Source organism: Lissotriton vulgaris, chromosome 3_1 (genome assembly GCF_964263255.1).
Source record: "Lissotriton vulgaris chromosome 3_1, aLisVul1.2, whole genome shotgun sequence".
Lineage (NCBI taxonomy): Eukaryota > Metazoa > Chordata > Amphibia > Caudata > Salamandridae > Lissotriton > Lissotriton vulgaris.
This window is the reverse complement of record NC_141689.1, coordinates 2,011,572,766-2,011,587,101: the sequence shown is the minus strand read 5'-3', so window position 1 is coordinate 2,011,587,101 and position 14,336 is coordinate 2,011,572,766. Positions and strand designations below refer to the sequence as shown.

The 14,336-nt window shown below is 41.0% G+C and overlaps 1 protein-coding gene across 6 annotated transcripts in view; it reads right to left on the bottom strand.

Moving 5' to 3' along the window:
- STOX2 (storkhead box 2) overlaps positions 1–14,336 on the bottom strand; it is a 630,189-nt gene that overhangs the window by 133,739 nt on the left and 482,114 nt on the right. For all 6 annotated transcript variants that reach the window (XM_086962472.1, XM_086962475.1, XM_086962474.1 and 3 more), the window contains exon 2: positions 10,522–10,674. In XM_086962472.1, the coding sequence (XP_086818598.1) occupies positions 10,522–10,674 (153 nt within the window). The remainder of the gene's footprint in view (positions 1–10,521; positions 10,675–14,336) is intronic.

Below are 14,336 nucleotides of genomic sequence, written 5' to 3'. Positions count from 1 at the left end.
TGAGACTCTAATCCCTTGTTGGGATCTCTCTGACTTGTCCCCAATCCCCTTATGGAGCCTGTTTTTAGGTGGCTTCCCTTCTTTCCACTAGTGTAGCGCACACAGCTATTAACCCGACCAGCACCTCTGCAAATGGTTGCCCCAGGGTAGGTAACGAATAACTGCTGATGGTACTTTGAATCCTGGCCACCTACAACCTTAAGTCCAGAAGGAAATCCCCAGAAACAGGTCACAAATAACTGTACGTAACATATGCCTTTTCTCCCATTAGGGGCGCATTGCTGTGTAAAGACGCATGATATTGAACTCTTGTGCTTACCTGTAAAAAGGCATAACAGCTAAAGTACTTACTTGATAACGAAGTCCTTGGTATCAAAATTAAAATAGGACTTATTTTCCTAAATTGGTCTCTGATTTATCCGTGAGTGTGCGACTCATTTATTGCCTCTGTGAGTACAACAAATGCTTAGCATACCCTCTGATACGCCTTACTGCTCGCCCACAGTGCCACAAAAGAGAACATTTTGGATATCATTTGTGCCTCTGTAAACCAACTGGGGTTTGCCTGGTTTCTTTATACAGTGTACCTCGTTCTGGTCTACTATATAAAGAGCCAGCTTCCTACACACCCCAAATAAACTTAGAAACAACCTTTCAACATAACACTGTACAAAAAATTAGCCACTTCTAACAAACATGTTAACTTAACGTGCTCGGTTTAATGTAGAACATTCAAAGTTAAAAATACCATTAAAATATCATTTTTTTCAACCCTAGTAATGGTGAGTAACTGTTGAAATGATTGAGTAATTAAACCTACTGGATGTAGTTTTATTTTCTAATTGTAATGTGTTGTCCTATTTTCTGTAGTAAATTAATTTTACTAAAAACAATAATGATTTTAAATGAATTTTGACAGCAATTAACTGCAGTAATACAAAAGGGAAGGCCATGTTTATTTCCACTGCACTTCAAACTGGTAAATGTCCTATTCTGACCAGGTCAAATATTCATAGTTGCGGAAATCGGGCCATAAGGGTAGACAATGTTGCCTAGAATTACACAGTTTTCTCAAGTGAGCAAACTGGCATTGCAACTGCGGTGAAGCTTGGTCTCTAGTCAGGCAATGACACCACAACCAAGAAGACACTGACATATGAACAATACGCAATGAAACTATGACCAACAGGCGTGCGGTGGTGCAGTGGAGGATGCTGGGAGAAAGCGGGCGCTGGTGGACACAGAAATGACATCGTAGATACCCCCAGATCAAGAGGTGCCTAGGGAACCAATTAGCTTTAAAAAAAAGTTCATTACTGCTGTAAAATGCAAAAACGATATGCTTTTACGACAATGTATGAAAAGCACCGGAACTATGAAAAAGATTAAAAGAAGTAGAACTATATAATAAAACAAAATCGAAGTATGAGAAGTCAATTGCTACTTCTTCAACCTCTGGCTCAAGTTACAACCTTCATAACTTTAAACGAACAACTATACTATACCCAAGTTGTATTTTCCAAAGGTGTTATTGCCAATTTTTTTAAAAAAGGAAATCGGCTCCAAGTGCTGAACCACAACAGGCATACAGGAATTTAGTTACACTGGGTATACTAGTTCCTGCTTTAATTATATGTTCTGAATGAAATAATAAGGTTTTAAAAACAGGAGGCCAGGTGAAGAGACCTAATCACATTCTATGTAGCCAAAGGGCACGAGAACCGAAGATCTTTCAAACTTAGCCTTGTTTCAATAATGAACACTTTATAGGTCTAGGCTTATTGTTATCATTTAAAATATACATAAAGTGTATTTTGGTGTCACCCAGAGCATTATTTCTTTGCAATACACAAGGGACTATTTTACATCTCACTGAATCACCACACCTTAAATTCCGCATCTCATAATCATTTGTGTTTTCTTTTTTTCCCTGCAGCAGCCTTTTTAGGTCGAGCCTGGCGTAAGCAGCGCGAAAGCGCTGTCGCCAGCGAGCTCTATTGTTAGGGACTTGCCTTGGAAGTGGGACAGGAGATGGGCACGCGCAGAGCTTTCAGCAATTTCAGTATGTGTACGCGCACGTACAGCCACGCGCTGTGCACATCTCCTGTCCCGCTTCTGAGGCAAGTCAGCCTCCTGCAATCGCAAGCGCACACACACACACACACACACACACACACACACGCACGCACGCACACACGCGCACACCACCCCCCACTCCTAGATGCCCCCACCCCACACTCCTAAGCCCCACTCACCGGGCTCTTGTGTCGCTGCTTCAGGCACCATCAGGCTCAGGACTCCCCTGGTGTCATCTCCTCTGCATCACCTGGCACACGCGGGGCTTCCATCACTCATGGAAGCCCCGCACTTGCATCGGCGGCCTCAGCCGTCACTTTTACTCCTCCTTACGTCTGCAGCCACTGCGGGGCTCTCCCTCAGGCATGGGAGCCCCGCGTCACCACTGCTCCTCTCGGTCATGCACCCCGTGGGCGCGGGCTTCCCGCAGAAGGCGGAAGTCCTGCCTCAAGACAGGTTTGACGCTCCCTAACTTTCGGTTTTCGGGCCGGCGGCGGTGATACCTTAACTGCATACATTGGACCAACATCTGTTATTATTCTTTATACCTTTCCTTGGTTTCATCTTCGAGGGATTTGTGCTTTTAATTCATACCGTGTACTCTATATTTTCTACCGGAGCGTTGCTTGACCTGCTGCCCTCATTATTATGCGACTGCAGGGAGAGAAGAGACAGGAAGTTACCGTTTATTTTAAAATCTTGTAACCAATACTGTATCCGGAGAGCGGCTCATCGGAGAGAGCAGTTTTCACTGTTGGCGCCCTTCATAAAAGCAATTATTTGAAGAAACAAAAATCTGCGAGGTGAGGGCCGATGGAGCTATGCGTTTTTACATCAGATTTCGTTCTAGGAAAACCGCGAAGAATGTCTCCAGCTGGGGCTTGCTGCCTGCCTTCGCCCGATGGCTGGAGAAGCTTGTTATTTTACTCCTGAATTCTACAGGAATCCAAAACAATTCTGCAGGAGTAAATCCTGTGGTGCTTCTTCAGATTATCAGGTGATAGGGATTCATGGCTGCAGAGGAAGCATTCGACGGGGAGCATTACGCTTCTATGATGGGATTTCCACGGTCAGAGGTTGAGAGCAGAGAGCATGAACGGGGGAAGGATTGCCAAATGTAGTTAAGCCGTCCACAGAGGGGCACACAACATTTTGGGGAAATCTTCTATTCTAATGCTCTGTGGAAATTAGTGCAAACAGTGCACATCGAACAATACTGTATGACTAACTCCATTTCGATATGTGAGAATCATCTTGCAGGCAAAAATTCCTACATCGCATAATCATATGCCAGCATTTTATTGCTATGTTTGTTACATGCGGCTTCAGGCCTAGTGATGGAATGGAAATAATAGGGCCACTGCTGTTATGGTGACTAGTTTTTTTGTTGTTGTTATACCTCTCGTCTGGGAGCGCTGCTGTTGTCACCCTAAGTGTTCCTGTTGTGGTCTTTTGTGGCGATTGCTGTAGGTGCTGGCTTTTGGGTTCAATGTATAGAAGAATGATGGGATCAGGCAGAGAGGGGGCAACAGCTGCCCCCATGGTTCAAAAGGGACTGATGCTCATCTGTCAGCAGATGGGCTCCTGTGTTGTGGCCGTCCTCTCTGTTCTGCCTCCCCTCCCCCTCGGGCTTTGCTGTCTTTTGCCCCTTATGCGTAATTGGCTCAGTCTTTCTAATTGGTTTAACAAAAAATAAACTGAAACCAAAGCACGCGTTAGCTTCCACTTAGAAGTTCCAAAGTGGAGCCGTAATGTTTTGCCCAGCTGCTGACTAGAATTCTAAAAACCAAAACGAAAAACAAAAAAACATATTCGCTACTGTATCTAGTCGAGTTCATTTGTTAATAGGCGACGGGAATGTATTTGCATTTTGGAATTTCTTACTGACTTTAAAAGCGGCGTGTGGATTGGGGTGGTGTTACATTTTGGTTGTCTTAGTTATCGCAAATGTTTTTATTACTTTCTAAAAAAAAAAAACATCTTTTTTTTCTTACTACGTTTGTAACTTGTTTGGTTTCCCAACTTGTATGTGGCTATAATTGAGTCAGTGCATTTGGTCACAAGATGGCATGTAAAGTCATCTTTAATGATCACTGCCCGGCAAAGTAAATACACTGAGCAACCAGTGGCATACAGAAGTCTTTTTAAGTGAGGCATTATATTATTTTAAGATATCTCAGTGAGTGGAGAACAGCTCATCTTTTTGAGATAGATAAGCAGATATTGCTCACCGTTCCCAAGTTACTTGAAAGAGGAGACGTTCTATATGGGTTGCTGCATAAATGATGTCAATACTACGTTTAAGCGTCTTTGCCTGCAAGGTGTGGGTCAGTCAGTAAATTGTCTTCAATGGGTACCGCATTTGTTGAAAAGAAACATATCTGAGCAAAGGTTATATATGTGCCTTCCATCATATTTAGCATTCAAGGCCACTGGATTTATTATGCCTTTTGGCAGTGGTGTTGTTTTCTCCAAATTATGAATTTTGTGCTCAATCCAGTATGTGCGGATGATAACAATGGGACTAGTGCTGATGCCAACAATGAGAATAGCACTGATGATAACAATGGGACTAGTGCCGATGCAAACAATGAGAATAGCACTGATGATAACAATGGGACTAGTGCAAATGCCAACAAAGAGAATAGAACTGATGATAACAATGGGACTATTGCTCATGACATCAATGAGAATAGCACTGATAACCATGGGACTAGTGCCCATGACAACAATGGGAATATCCCTGATGATAGCAACGGGACTAGTGGTGATGATAACAATAAAAATAGCTCAGATGATAACAATGGGACTAGTGCTCATGACAACAATGAGAATAGAACTGATGATAACAATGACTATATCGCTGATGATAACAGTGGGACTAGTGCTAACGAGAATAGTGACAATAGCGCTGATGACAACAATGAGACTAGTGCTGATGTCAACACTAATGACAACAACGAAAATAGCGCTGATGATAACAACGAGCCTAGTGCCGATGACAACAAATAGAATAGCGCTGATGAGAACATGACTAGTGCAGATGGCAAAACTGCATGAGTAAGAGACTGTTACTCAGGGTCCGCACTGCTCATTCACAGGAGACACTGTCCTAGATTCACATGCCTCTCATCAGTGTGCACACTGTTCTTTAACCATATTCCTCCAACAAATTCTAGCACATTATTACAGGTTAATATGTTCCTTGTGAAGCCTCCTGACTCCGGCCATTGGGATTTAGGTTCTGCCACTATGTTGATTATAATTCCAGTGCCGGAGCATTGTGCTCTTGGTAACACAAAGCCATCTCGTGCTTTACCTGTACTTGTTTGTTTTTGTGAGTAACGTTAAAAGAGCCAGTATGCGCTGTAGAAAGGGCTTTTCGGTAACAACAAGCATTTGCAATTCAATAGGTCTCGCATTTACGCGCGTTTCACCTATTGCCATTGTAAATGACAATGGCTTTTATTTATGTTTCAAAAACCAAAACATAAATAAAAGGCAATGTAATTTACAATAAAAATAGCTCAAACTCTTGCAAATGCGAGACCTATTGCATTGCAAATGCTTATTTTTAAATTTCAATTAGGAAGAAAGTGTAAGACAACCATACATTTAGATATATGTTTAGACAGACACACACACACACTTACAAATAATCCAGCAGGCTAAAACAAAACAAGCATTGGCAAACCCAATAGATCTGGCTTTACTATGATAACACACATAACTAAATACATGCATGCACAATAAAGCTAGATCTGTTGGTTTTGGTAATGTTGGTTTACTAACAACCTATTTAATACATTTTGCTACTAAAAAAGAAAATGTTAGGAACTAGTATGTGCTACTTGTGCTTCTAAATAAATAAGTCATTGAGCAACCATATTATGCTTCTCCTCTAACATGGGAGACGTTGCTACCCTCTGATAGTCCTAAAACTACAACAGGTGTGCAAGGGTTTGTGATTCGAAACACTCGACAGGCGGCAGAATAGGGAAAACAAAAGAAAACCACTTACCTTGCACTCGCCGCAGAAGAGATCTGGCAAGCGCAAGGTAAGAAGTTTATTTCGTTTTTTATTTTATTTTCTCTATTCCGTCGTCTGTCGACTCCCCCCGCCCTGTCCCACTGCTCTTACCTGTACCGGCCGTGCCCGTTACTAAATCCTTCCAATGCTTGCTTTGTGAGGAGCTACTTTTTTGTGGTTAAGGCCTCTACAAGAGTGCATGTGTAGGCCAGCTGTTTCCCTAGGGTGAGTCTCTTCTCGTCTTTGCTGCAATGGTCTAGATGTTCCTCACACTACGCAGCTCAAGGGACGGGAGAATGTTTTTTCGAGGTGAGCACACAAAGGCCGGTCCTTCTCCAAAGCAACTAGATTACCCTCTCCACTGCTCAACTTTACACTAAACACGCCAGACTATCTTTTCTCTTTGTTTTTTTTTACTAGACAGTGTCTAATGTGAGGTATTTGTTTCCAATGCTGCCACTTTACATGTCCCAGCTCCAGACTTTAGCCCATTATAAACTTAAAAACCCTTTTTTGCTACTGAAGGTCACATCTGTCCCCCCACCGTGTGAGAGGACACCAGGACGAACCGGAGCTGCACAGGACTAATAATACCCGTATTTATGGTTGATGAGTAGCTGTTCACAATAGGTCTGACCATTGGGACATACTGGCTTTGTCTGTAGTGGTTAGCTAAGCTGTACAGCATGCCCAATGCTGTGCGGCATGGTTAGATTAAAAAAAAAATGCCTTTCACAGATTTTTATAGGTTCACACACCTACAAAATGACACAGCTGCTTTTTTTCTTTTTATTTGATTTCAACATTGGATCAGAAAATAAAAAGAGGAAAAAAGTGTGAAATATGCAAGACGTATTATTAGCTTACACTGGGTGTATAGCCCGCCCATTGCTTACCATCGGTTGGCTTCAGTGTTAATTCTGTGGTGATGCAAATTTTTAATAGCACAACTCCCCCTCAATCGTGGTCTACGGCCAAGATCGTTGTCTTTCCCACAAAAAATAAATCTCCAATTGAAATGGGTTTGTATCTCCCAATCATCCTCATCAACGGTGACTAAAAAACATACTCTAAAATATTTGCCTCTCGACTGTCGGCTAAAAACGAAAATCTTGTTTCCAGGTGGCAGCATGGGTTTATACCCACTAAGGGTACCACTGAACATGTTCGGAGGGTCATTACCCTGCTTGACGCAGCACAGGTTTCAGGAGACCCAATAGCCTTAAATCTTGATGCTGAAAAAGCATTCAATCGGGACCCCTGGAATTTTCTCTGGTGCGTCATGCGGAAAATGAACTTTGGACCTGAAGCCATTCAGGCCATCAAGGGGTTATATCTTACCCCCACTTCCAGGGGGTCTATTAATGGGTCACTGATGGAGCAAATAAATATAACATGTGGGATTCGACATTGCTCCCCATTGCTCTTTGCCATGTACATCAACCCGTTTATTAAAAAGCTGGAAGAAAGCCAGGATATTTCAGCAATTCATAGATCCGGCCTAGAAACTAAAATCATGGCCTATGCAGATGATCTAGCTCTTGTAACACCCGACCCAGAGAAAGCTATTCCTGCAATTGAGAAGAGGCCCAGCTATACGGGGCTGTATCGGGGTAAGCACTGAATAAAGGGAAAACCCAAATCATAATAAACAAAAAGATCACTTGGACAGAAAACAGAGTTGTCGACAAAGCTAAATATTTTATGTGTAGATATTTTGGCTGATACCGATTTGATTGTTGGCCAAAATATGGACCCTCTTGTGGTAGAGACAAAGAAAGCCTTGAGCTGTTTCAACAACATACATCTGTACATTGTGGGCCGATGCAATGTGCTCAAGATGATTTTTCCCCCCAAACTTTTATGTTTTTTTAGAGCTATACCTTTGGAGTTTACTAACGCAATGCTTTTAAGATTTGACCGGTTGTTTTCTCAGTTTGTGTGAGCATATTCTCAACCTAGGAGGGGATATCAACTTTTGTCTCTCCCTCGGAAATGATGGGTTTGGGCACTGTACAACCTTAAACTATATTACTGGGCTACTGTTTTACAATCATGTCCAATATTGATGCGAGATTCAACTTCAACTCCCGCTTCAGGACTTCCTTCACCTTATGAAATTTTACTTGGTAAAGACGCCTGGGGGTGCCTGTGGGGTCTGCTTGAATTTGGATATTACAGAAGGGTAAAATTCAAGTCCCTTATGGGAGTTTACAAGGTTTTCTCTGCCGTACGTAAAAGTCTAGGAATCGGTAGGTTGAACTATTACACTCCTACCAGGAATAATTCTAATTTACTGGATATGTTTGGAATATCATACTTTCAAAATTGGGCAGACTGAGGGGTAAATAAACCAGGGTACCTTTGTACCGCTGACGGGGTCTTGCCCTTTGAGGAGCTTCAATCTCAATTCAGCTTGAGCAATAGGGATGCTTTTAAATATCATGCAATTAGGACTTTTTTTAACGTAAGACAAGGGGGCCTACTGGTTTCACTAAATGTGAACTAATTGAGAAACTATGTGCATCCATCCCCTCCTGAATTGGCATAATCTACGAATTTTTAAATAGCTGAATTAATGCCTGATGACCTGACAAAAGTCTCTAATAAGTGGCAGCAAAAACAGAATATTACTAAACGTTTTTCGCAGAGCACCTAAATCTGCTCAAAATTATCTATTATCTGCCAGCATGCAGGCACAGTTTTATAAAAACCGATTGTTTAAATATTTTACACCAAGTAGGATTGCCAAATGGGGGATGGGAAAAGGTATACACTGTCCGCGCTGCGTAGAATTCAGTGCTGACTCAGTCCATATGTTTGCTACCTGCGTGGATAGATCCCAATCCTCCATTATTCTCGCATTGGATGGCCCAGCTTTATTCAATATTTACCCTGGAAAAGGTAATCTATTCTAAAAAGGGTATTTGGGCTAAAAAGAAAGGCATAGCTATTTGGGAGTTTCTTTCTCGTTGGCTTAATCAAGAAAACTCAGAAGAAAGCTAGGTTAGGAGGGGCTTCACCTTAGGACTTGTGATATGGGCTGTCTTAACAAGTGGGGTTTTCTCTGCCCATAGATTGAATTTCATCTGAATGGGGGCAGTGGCAAACCACGATCCGCTTATGATCATTTTAGGCCCTATTGGTGGCAAGCACTCAAGACTGGTGCTTTTTAAAGTACTACATTTTAATTACTTTCTTCCTAGAGCTGGCTAGGGTGATCAACTGCATTTGCGTATTAACTTTTTACCGCTTTGCACAAAAGTTCTCCTCAGTAGTATATTGTGATGAATTTTTGCACTGGTCACTTAAACCACCTCGGGTATTATGCACACACAACCATGGGTATTGATTGCCTGCATATTTGCACAAAATGATCCGGTATATTTTGAGACGAATTGCGTGCACTGGTTACTTTACCTTTTAGAGACTTATGCCCATCTAACTTTGCGTATTAACTATTCTTCACTTTGTATTATTCAGGGATGTATTTTTGCATTGGTTATTCTACTTGTCACAGTCCTACTTCTATTTACAATGGCCCAACTGTTTGTTTTCGCATTATGCACTTTAAGCTGATATATTGGACTGTGTTATCTAGATTTTATGTTTTGTATTATTATTGGCTTCTTTTCGAATTGGCACCCGTTGTATTTTCTCAGCTCAAGAAGAGGGGGGGGGGGGTGTTTTGTCTTCTCTGTCAATTTTTTTTTGTTTAACGCATATTTAAAAAACAATTAAAAAACATTTTAAAAATAAAATGAAGGGGTTTATTCTGACAGCACAACCGAAGGATGATTAGCTGTGAGGCAGTCAAAAGCGCCATGCCAGTAATGCACTGCAGCTGCCATCATGACCTGACGCTCCAAATCTGATAAAGATAAACCCTCCCTAGTCCACACCCCTCTGGCCTAGCAGTGGGGTGCTCCTCCTAGAGCTTTGAGCCCAAAAAGCAGGTTGGTTTCCAGAAAAACAATCGTAAATCAGCACTTTTTCTTGAACACGACTTAAATAAGCACTGCATAAAAGAGTAAACTGTTTCCTCCACTTTCAAAGGCACACAACGTGTGCCCAAAAAGTAGCGCTCAAAGGCAGGCTTATAAATTATTATTTCATTCCTAAAGCGTACTCCAGACTCCCTGCTTTTATTCTATGCAAATTATACTGAAATCACGTGGACGCCCACGCCTCCCCAACTGAATGTTCTGCTGAGTGGGTACTCCACCAGAAATAGACTCCATTAAACCTGCATGAAAATATAGATGCAGATCGAAACAAGAGACACTAAGGTGAAAAATATACTTCTGTGCATCTTTTAGAAATGTCCCCTTAAAGTTCGTGCATTATCTCATGCAAACACTCCACGCTTCCCTCAACACGCAGTAAAGAGAGAGAACAGGGTGTAGTGCAGTTACCTGGAAAGCAGGTGGTGAGGTGTTCCATTAGTGCTTCTTGGGTGACTGGCTTCCGTGAAGAGTTCATAGCCGAGATGGCCAAACAGAGGATTTCCCCGAGTGGAATGAACTGGGATTGGCTGATGGGAGACATGCTGATTGGCGATACATCACCTGCACACAGAAACAAAAAATAGAGGCGCATTAACATTGAAGATTCACCAACCTGAAAATTAAACTACACCCTGCCCGCAATGCACTAAGGCTCTTCTGCCGAGTCCTATACCAAAGATCCAGTAATATTTTGTTTGTCTGCGATATAGAGCGAGGAAAATAAAATGGAGTGTGTCAGTGAGTGAAAGGGAACCTCCATTTAGCCGGGTTTTACATGAATGTGCCACCTTCTTAAACGCAGAAATGTGCAGCTTAAAACTAACATTTCTATTAAAAACGCCTGTGTAAGCCCGATCCTTGAAAAACAGCATCAATGGGTGCATCCATCCCTCAATCTGTTCACATTATACATATATGATATATATACATTTTACACTTTGTTTAATTACAATACACATATAAAAATCGAGCTTAAAAGAAAATAGAAAATATTTTTCACTGAGCTCCACCCATCGGTCTCAAATAAAAGTAAAGCAATAAAATTGCTAGTGTGAGATTTCTCCTAAAACGGGGTAACCTTCACTTAAGAGAAACCACATAGCGGCATAATATCGGTAACTACCATTAATAAAAAAATAGAGGTTGCTTCTAAAAGCAGCAGATAAAACACCAACTTATAAAAGAGTATCCAAAAGGTAATGTGCAGAGCAAAGTGACAACAATCAAAAGTCAGTGACAAGCCATCAAATTAGTGTTCTGTGTTGTAGGGCTGGGGCTGAATACACTGGTTTTGCTGGGGAGCAACTTCAATAATGTACCTTTATTGAAGCGACCTGTGCTTGTTCCCTGGTTTTAACACAGGCCTGTGATTTACTGTTAAAGCTTGCGGTATGCAAGATGGACAAAGAGTGTGAAGCTGATATTTAAAGCTGTGTTCTCCGGATTCAATGCTGCAATGATACCCTGCCTACAAGACCGGACTGCCCAAAAAAAAATATATACATAAATATATATATATATATATACATATACACACATATACATACATATATATATATATATATATATACACATATATGTATACACATATATATGTATACATATATATATATATACATATATATATATACACACACACACACACACACACACACACGCGCGCATATATACACACACACACACACATATATATATTACACACACACACACACATATATATTTGCATTCTTAAAATTGAGCCTATCCCCTGTATATTTAGTCTCTTTCTTGTGGTTGCACATTTGTTTGGGTTTAAAATAAAAATAAAAAACGACCATTAAATAAAAACTCACACCAGAATGCTTAGTTGGGAGCAACTTGCTCACAGTTTAGTTGTGAAAGTCAACATGACACTAGGACTCAATTTAGCGAGGTGCAGAGGCAATTGAAGAGTCGTCACAGAAAAAATATTGAAGTCATATTGATGCAGTTGGAAAGATTCTTCGACATTGGTCTAAAGCTGTTCGCATGTCCATGAAGAAGTGTGGCGCAGCAGTGCTAGAGTAGTTCAATGGTATTTGATCCTTGATAAGGAAGACCCTGGTACCCGAGTTTTCAGTAGAGAAATAGTGCTACACGAGAAGCAATATGTACCAAAGGAAGACTTTTAAAGAGTAGAATAACTTCCTCCTATGTAAATCGGAGAGCCTGTTGTACTCATATGTTTTGTAAAATATATTCCCATGTATACAGTACTGTTGACGTCACCACAACAGCTGTATTTACAAGCATGTTTCCCAAAATCAAAGATGTATAACAGGAAAACAGACGTATGTTATGGATACCTGGATTAAAATTACTTCATGGAAGCATTTGCCCACAGCTTTCAAATGTGTGAGCAACTTATGGTTCCTATAATGGCCAACAACAAAAACCACAAACTGCATTTGTGGCAAATTTATTCAGGGTCAACTTAGTCCCATAACTAGTATGTGTCGTCATATAGTATGTGCTGGGAAAATGCCAACTATGACTTTCCTCCTTGCATTGAATTCACTTCTAAAGAAAACTGCATATTTGCCCATAGCCTCGGCTTACCACCCTGTCAAGTCTCGTGCCTTCAAGCGGTTCATAAAGCCAATGCAGCCTGGAGGAAAACGGTTCTACCTCATTTCACATACCCCAGAATCTTTTTTTTTTACTAAATACTGGTTTAGGCAGGTGCCAAAATAAAAACGCAGACATGACTAGCCGTGTTATTGGCTTGGAGTATAATATCGGCAGAGGAAAATCACATCTGTTTTGAGTAACTCCAATGAGCTAAAAGTGCAAAACAGTGGTTAATCATTTTCTTTCCCTATTCTCTGGCATGCCTGCCAAATTCTGTTCCACAAGTTATGTTCTCAGCATTTGTAAGCACATAGAAAGCATTAATATTGTTGTAGCAGCACATACATACTCACACCTTAGTAGTACTTAATATGGCTCCTGTATCTGCCAAAACAGTATAAAAAACAACTCTCAGTCAGGGCAAGCGTCCCTTTTATAAACACCATACCAATCTACAGTCAAATGCCAGACACGCAACATAAACTTCAGATATGCATTGGCAAGTCTAGAACACTGTGTTGCCTTGCAAAATATTCCTGTTGTCCTCTATGAAAGTTACTAGCTGACGCAACAATCACCACCTTGGCATAAACTTTGATCATTTATACATATAAGATTTAAGTACACGTCGAATGCACCAACAGCAATATTCTGACCTTCTCAATGTGGACTTGAGCAAAAAATAAGAAGCTGACACTGAAAAAGTCTTATGAAGCGCATTGAAAAAGCCCAATACCCTTGAAGTTAGTGCTGCCGCAGCACTTAAAAATCACCTTTGGAAGCCCAATGTAGATAACACCACACCGACTACTGCATTCAACAATGATCTTGGCCACTACAAAGGTTTCTAAATTATAGTCAACTTTGTAACTAAGCAAAAGGAACAGATTTAGACCTAACCAGTGGCACAACTAGGAAGAAGACTAACAAATGGGAGACCTCCTGCCAAGAAACAGGCAAGGCAGTGTTGTCATAAAAATATTTCATTACTGATACTTAAAAGCTGATGCGTTCCCTTAGCCTCTGGTGAACAGGACAATCATAAATTTACTTCTGGATAATACACAAGAGGGCTGTATGCCTCTGCTTGCAATGACAAAGCAGTCCTCATCCATCTTGGCCGCAGTCAGGAGGAGCTCTACGTGAAATCTTCAGAAGCCAATAATCATCATCTGGTTTAGATAGCTTTTCATTTCTCCAAGAAGGGGGACTATATATCTCAAACGCTTTCAGTTGAGATTTGCAAGAAAGAAACAAAATAAATAACGTCATGCTACTAATGTGCCAAGTTTTTCTGAAAATACCCTTGAATGCCACTAAATTATGAGCCTCAGTGGTCAGATGGAGCAAAAAGAATGCTTGAATCCCAGTATCAAAAAATGGCTGCTGGTTACAGTTTAACTGTGATTTACTTCCCTGTTAAATGTGCAAATACTTTAGTGTGTTAGGTTCACAACAACCTCGTAGTGCTTCATGGCCAGCTCCATTCCCGAAATTGAAACAAATTCTGTAAGAGCCAAACAGTCCAAGCATATGGCTCTCGTTAAAGTTGCCTGCGGCTTTTCCCCAGCTGGCTTGCCTTGAAGTCAACCTGGCTTTAACAAGTTTGTGTCCCAAATTAAGAGAAAACCTGA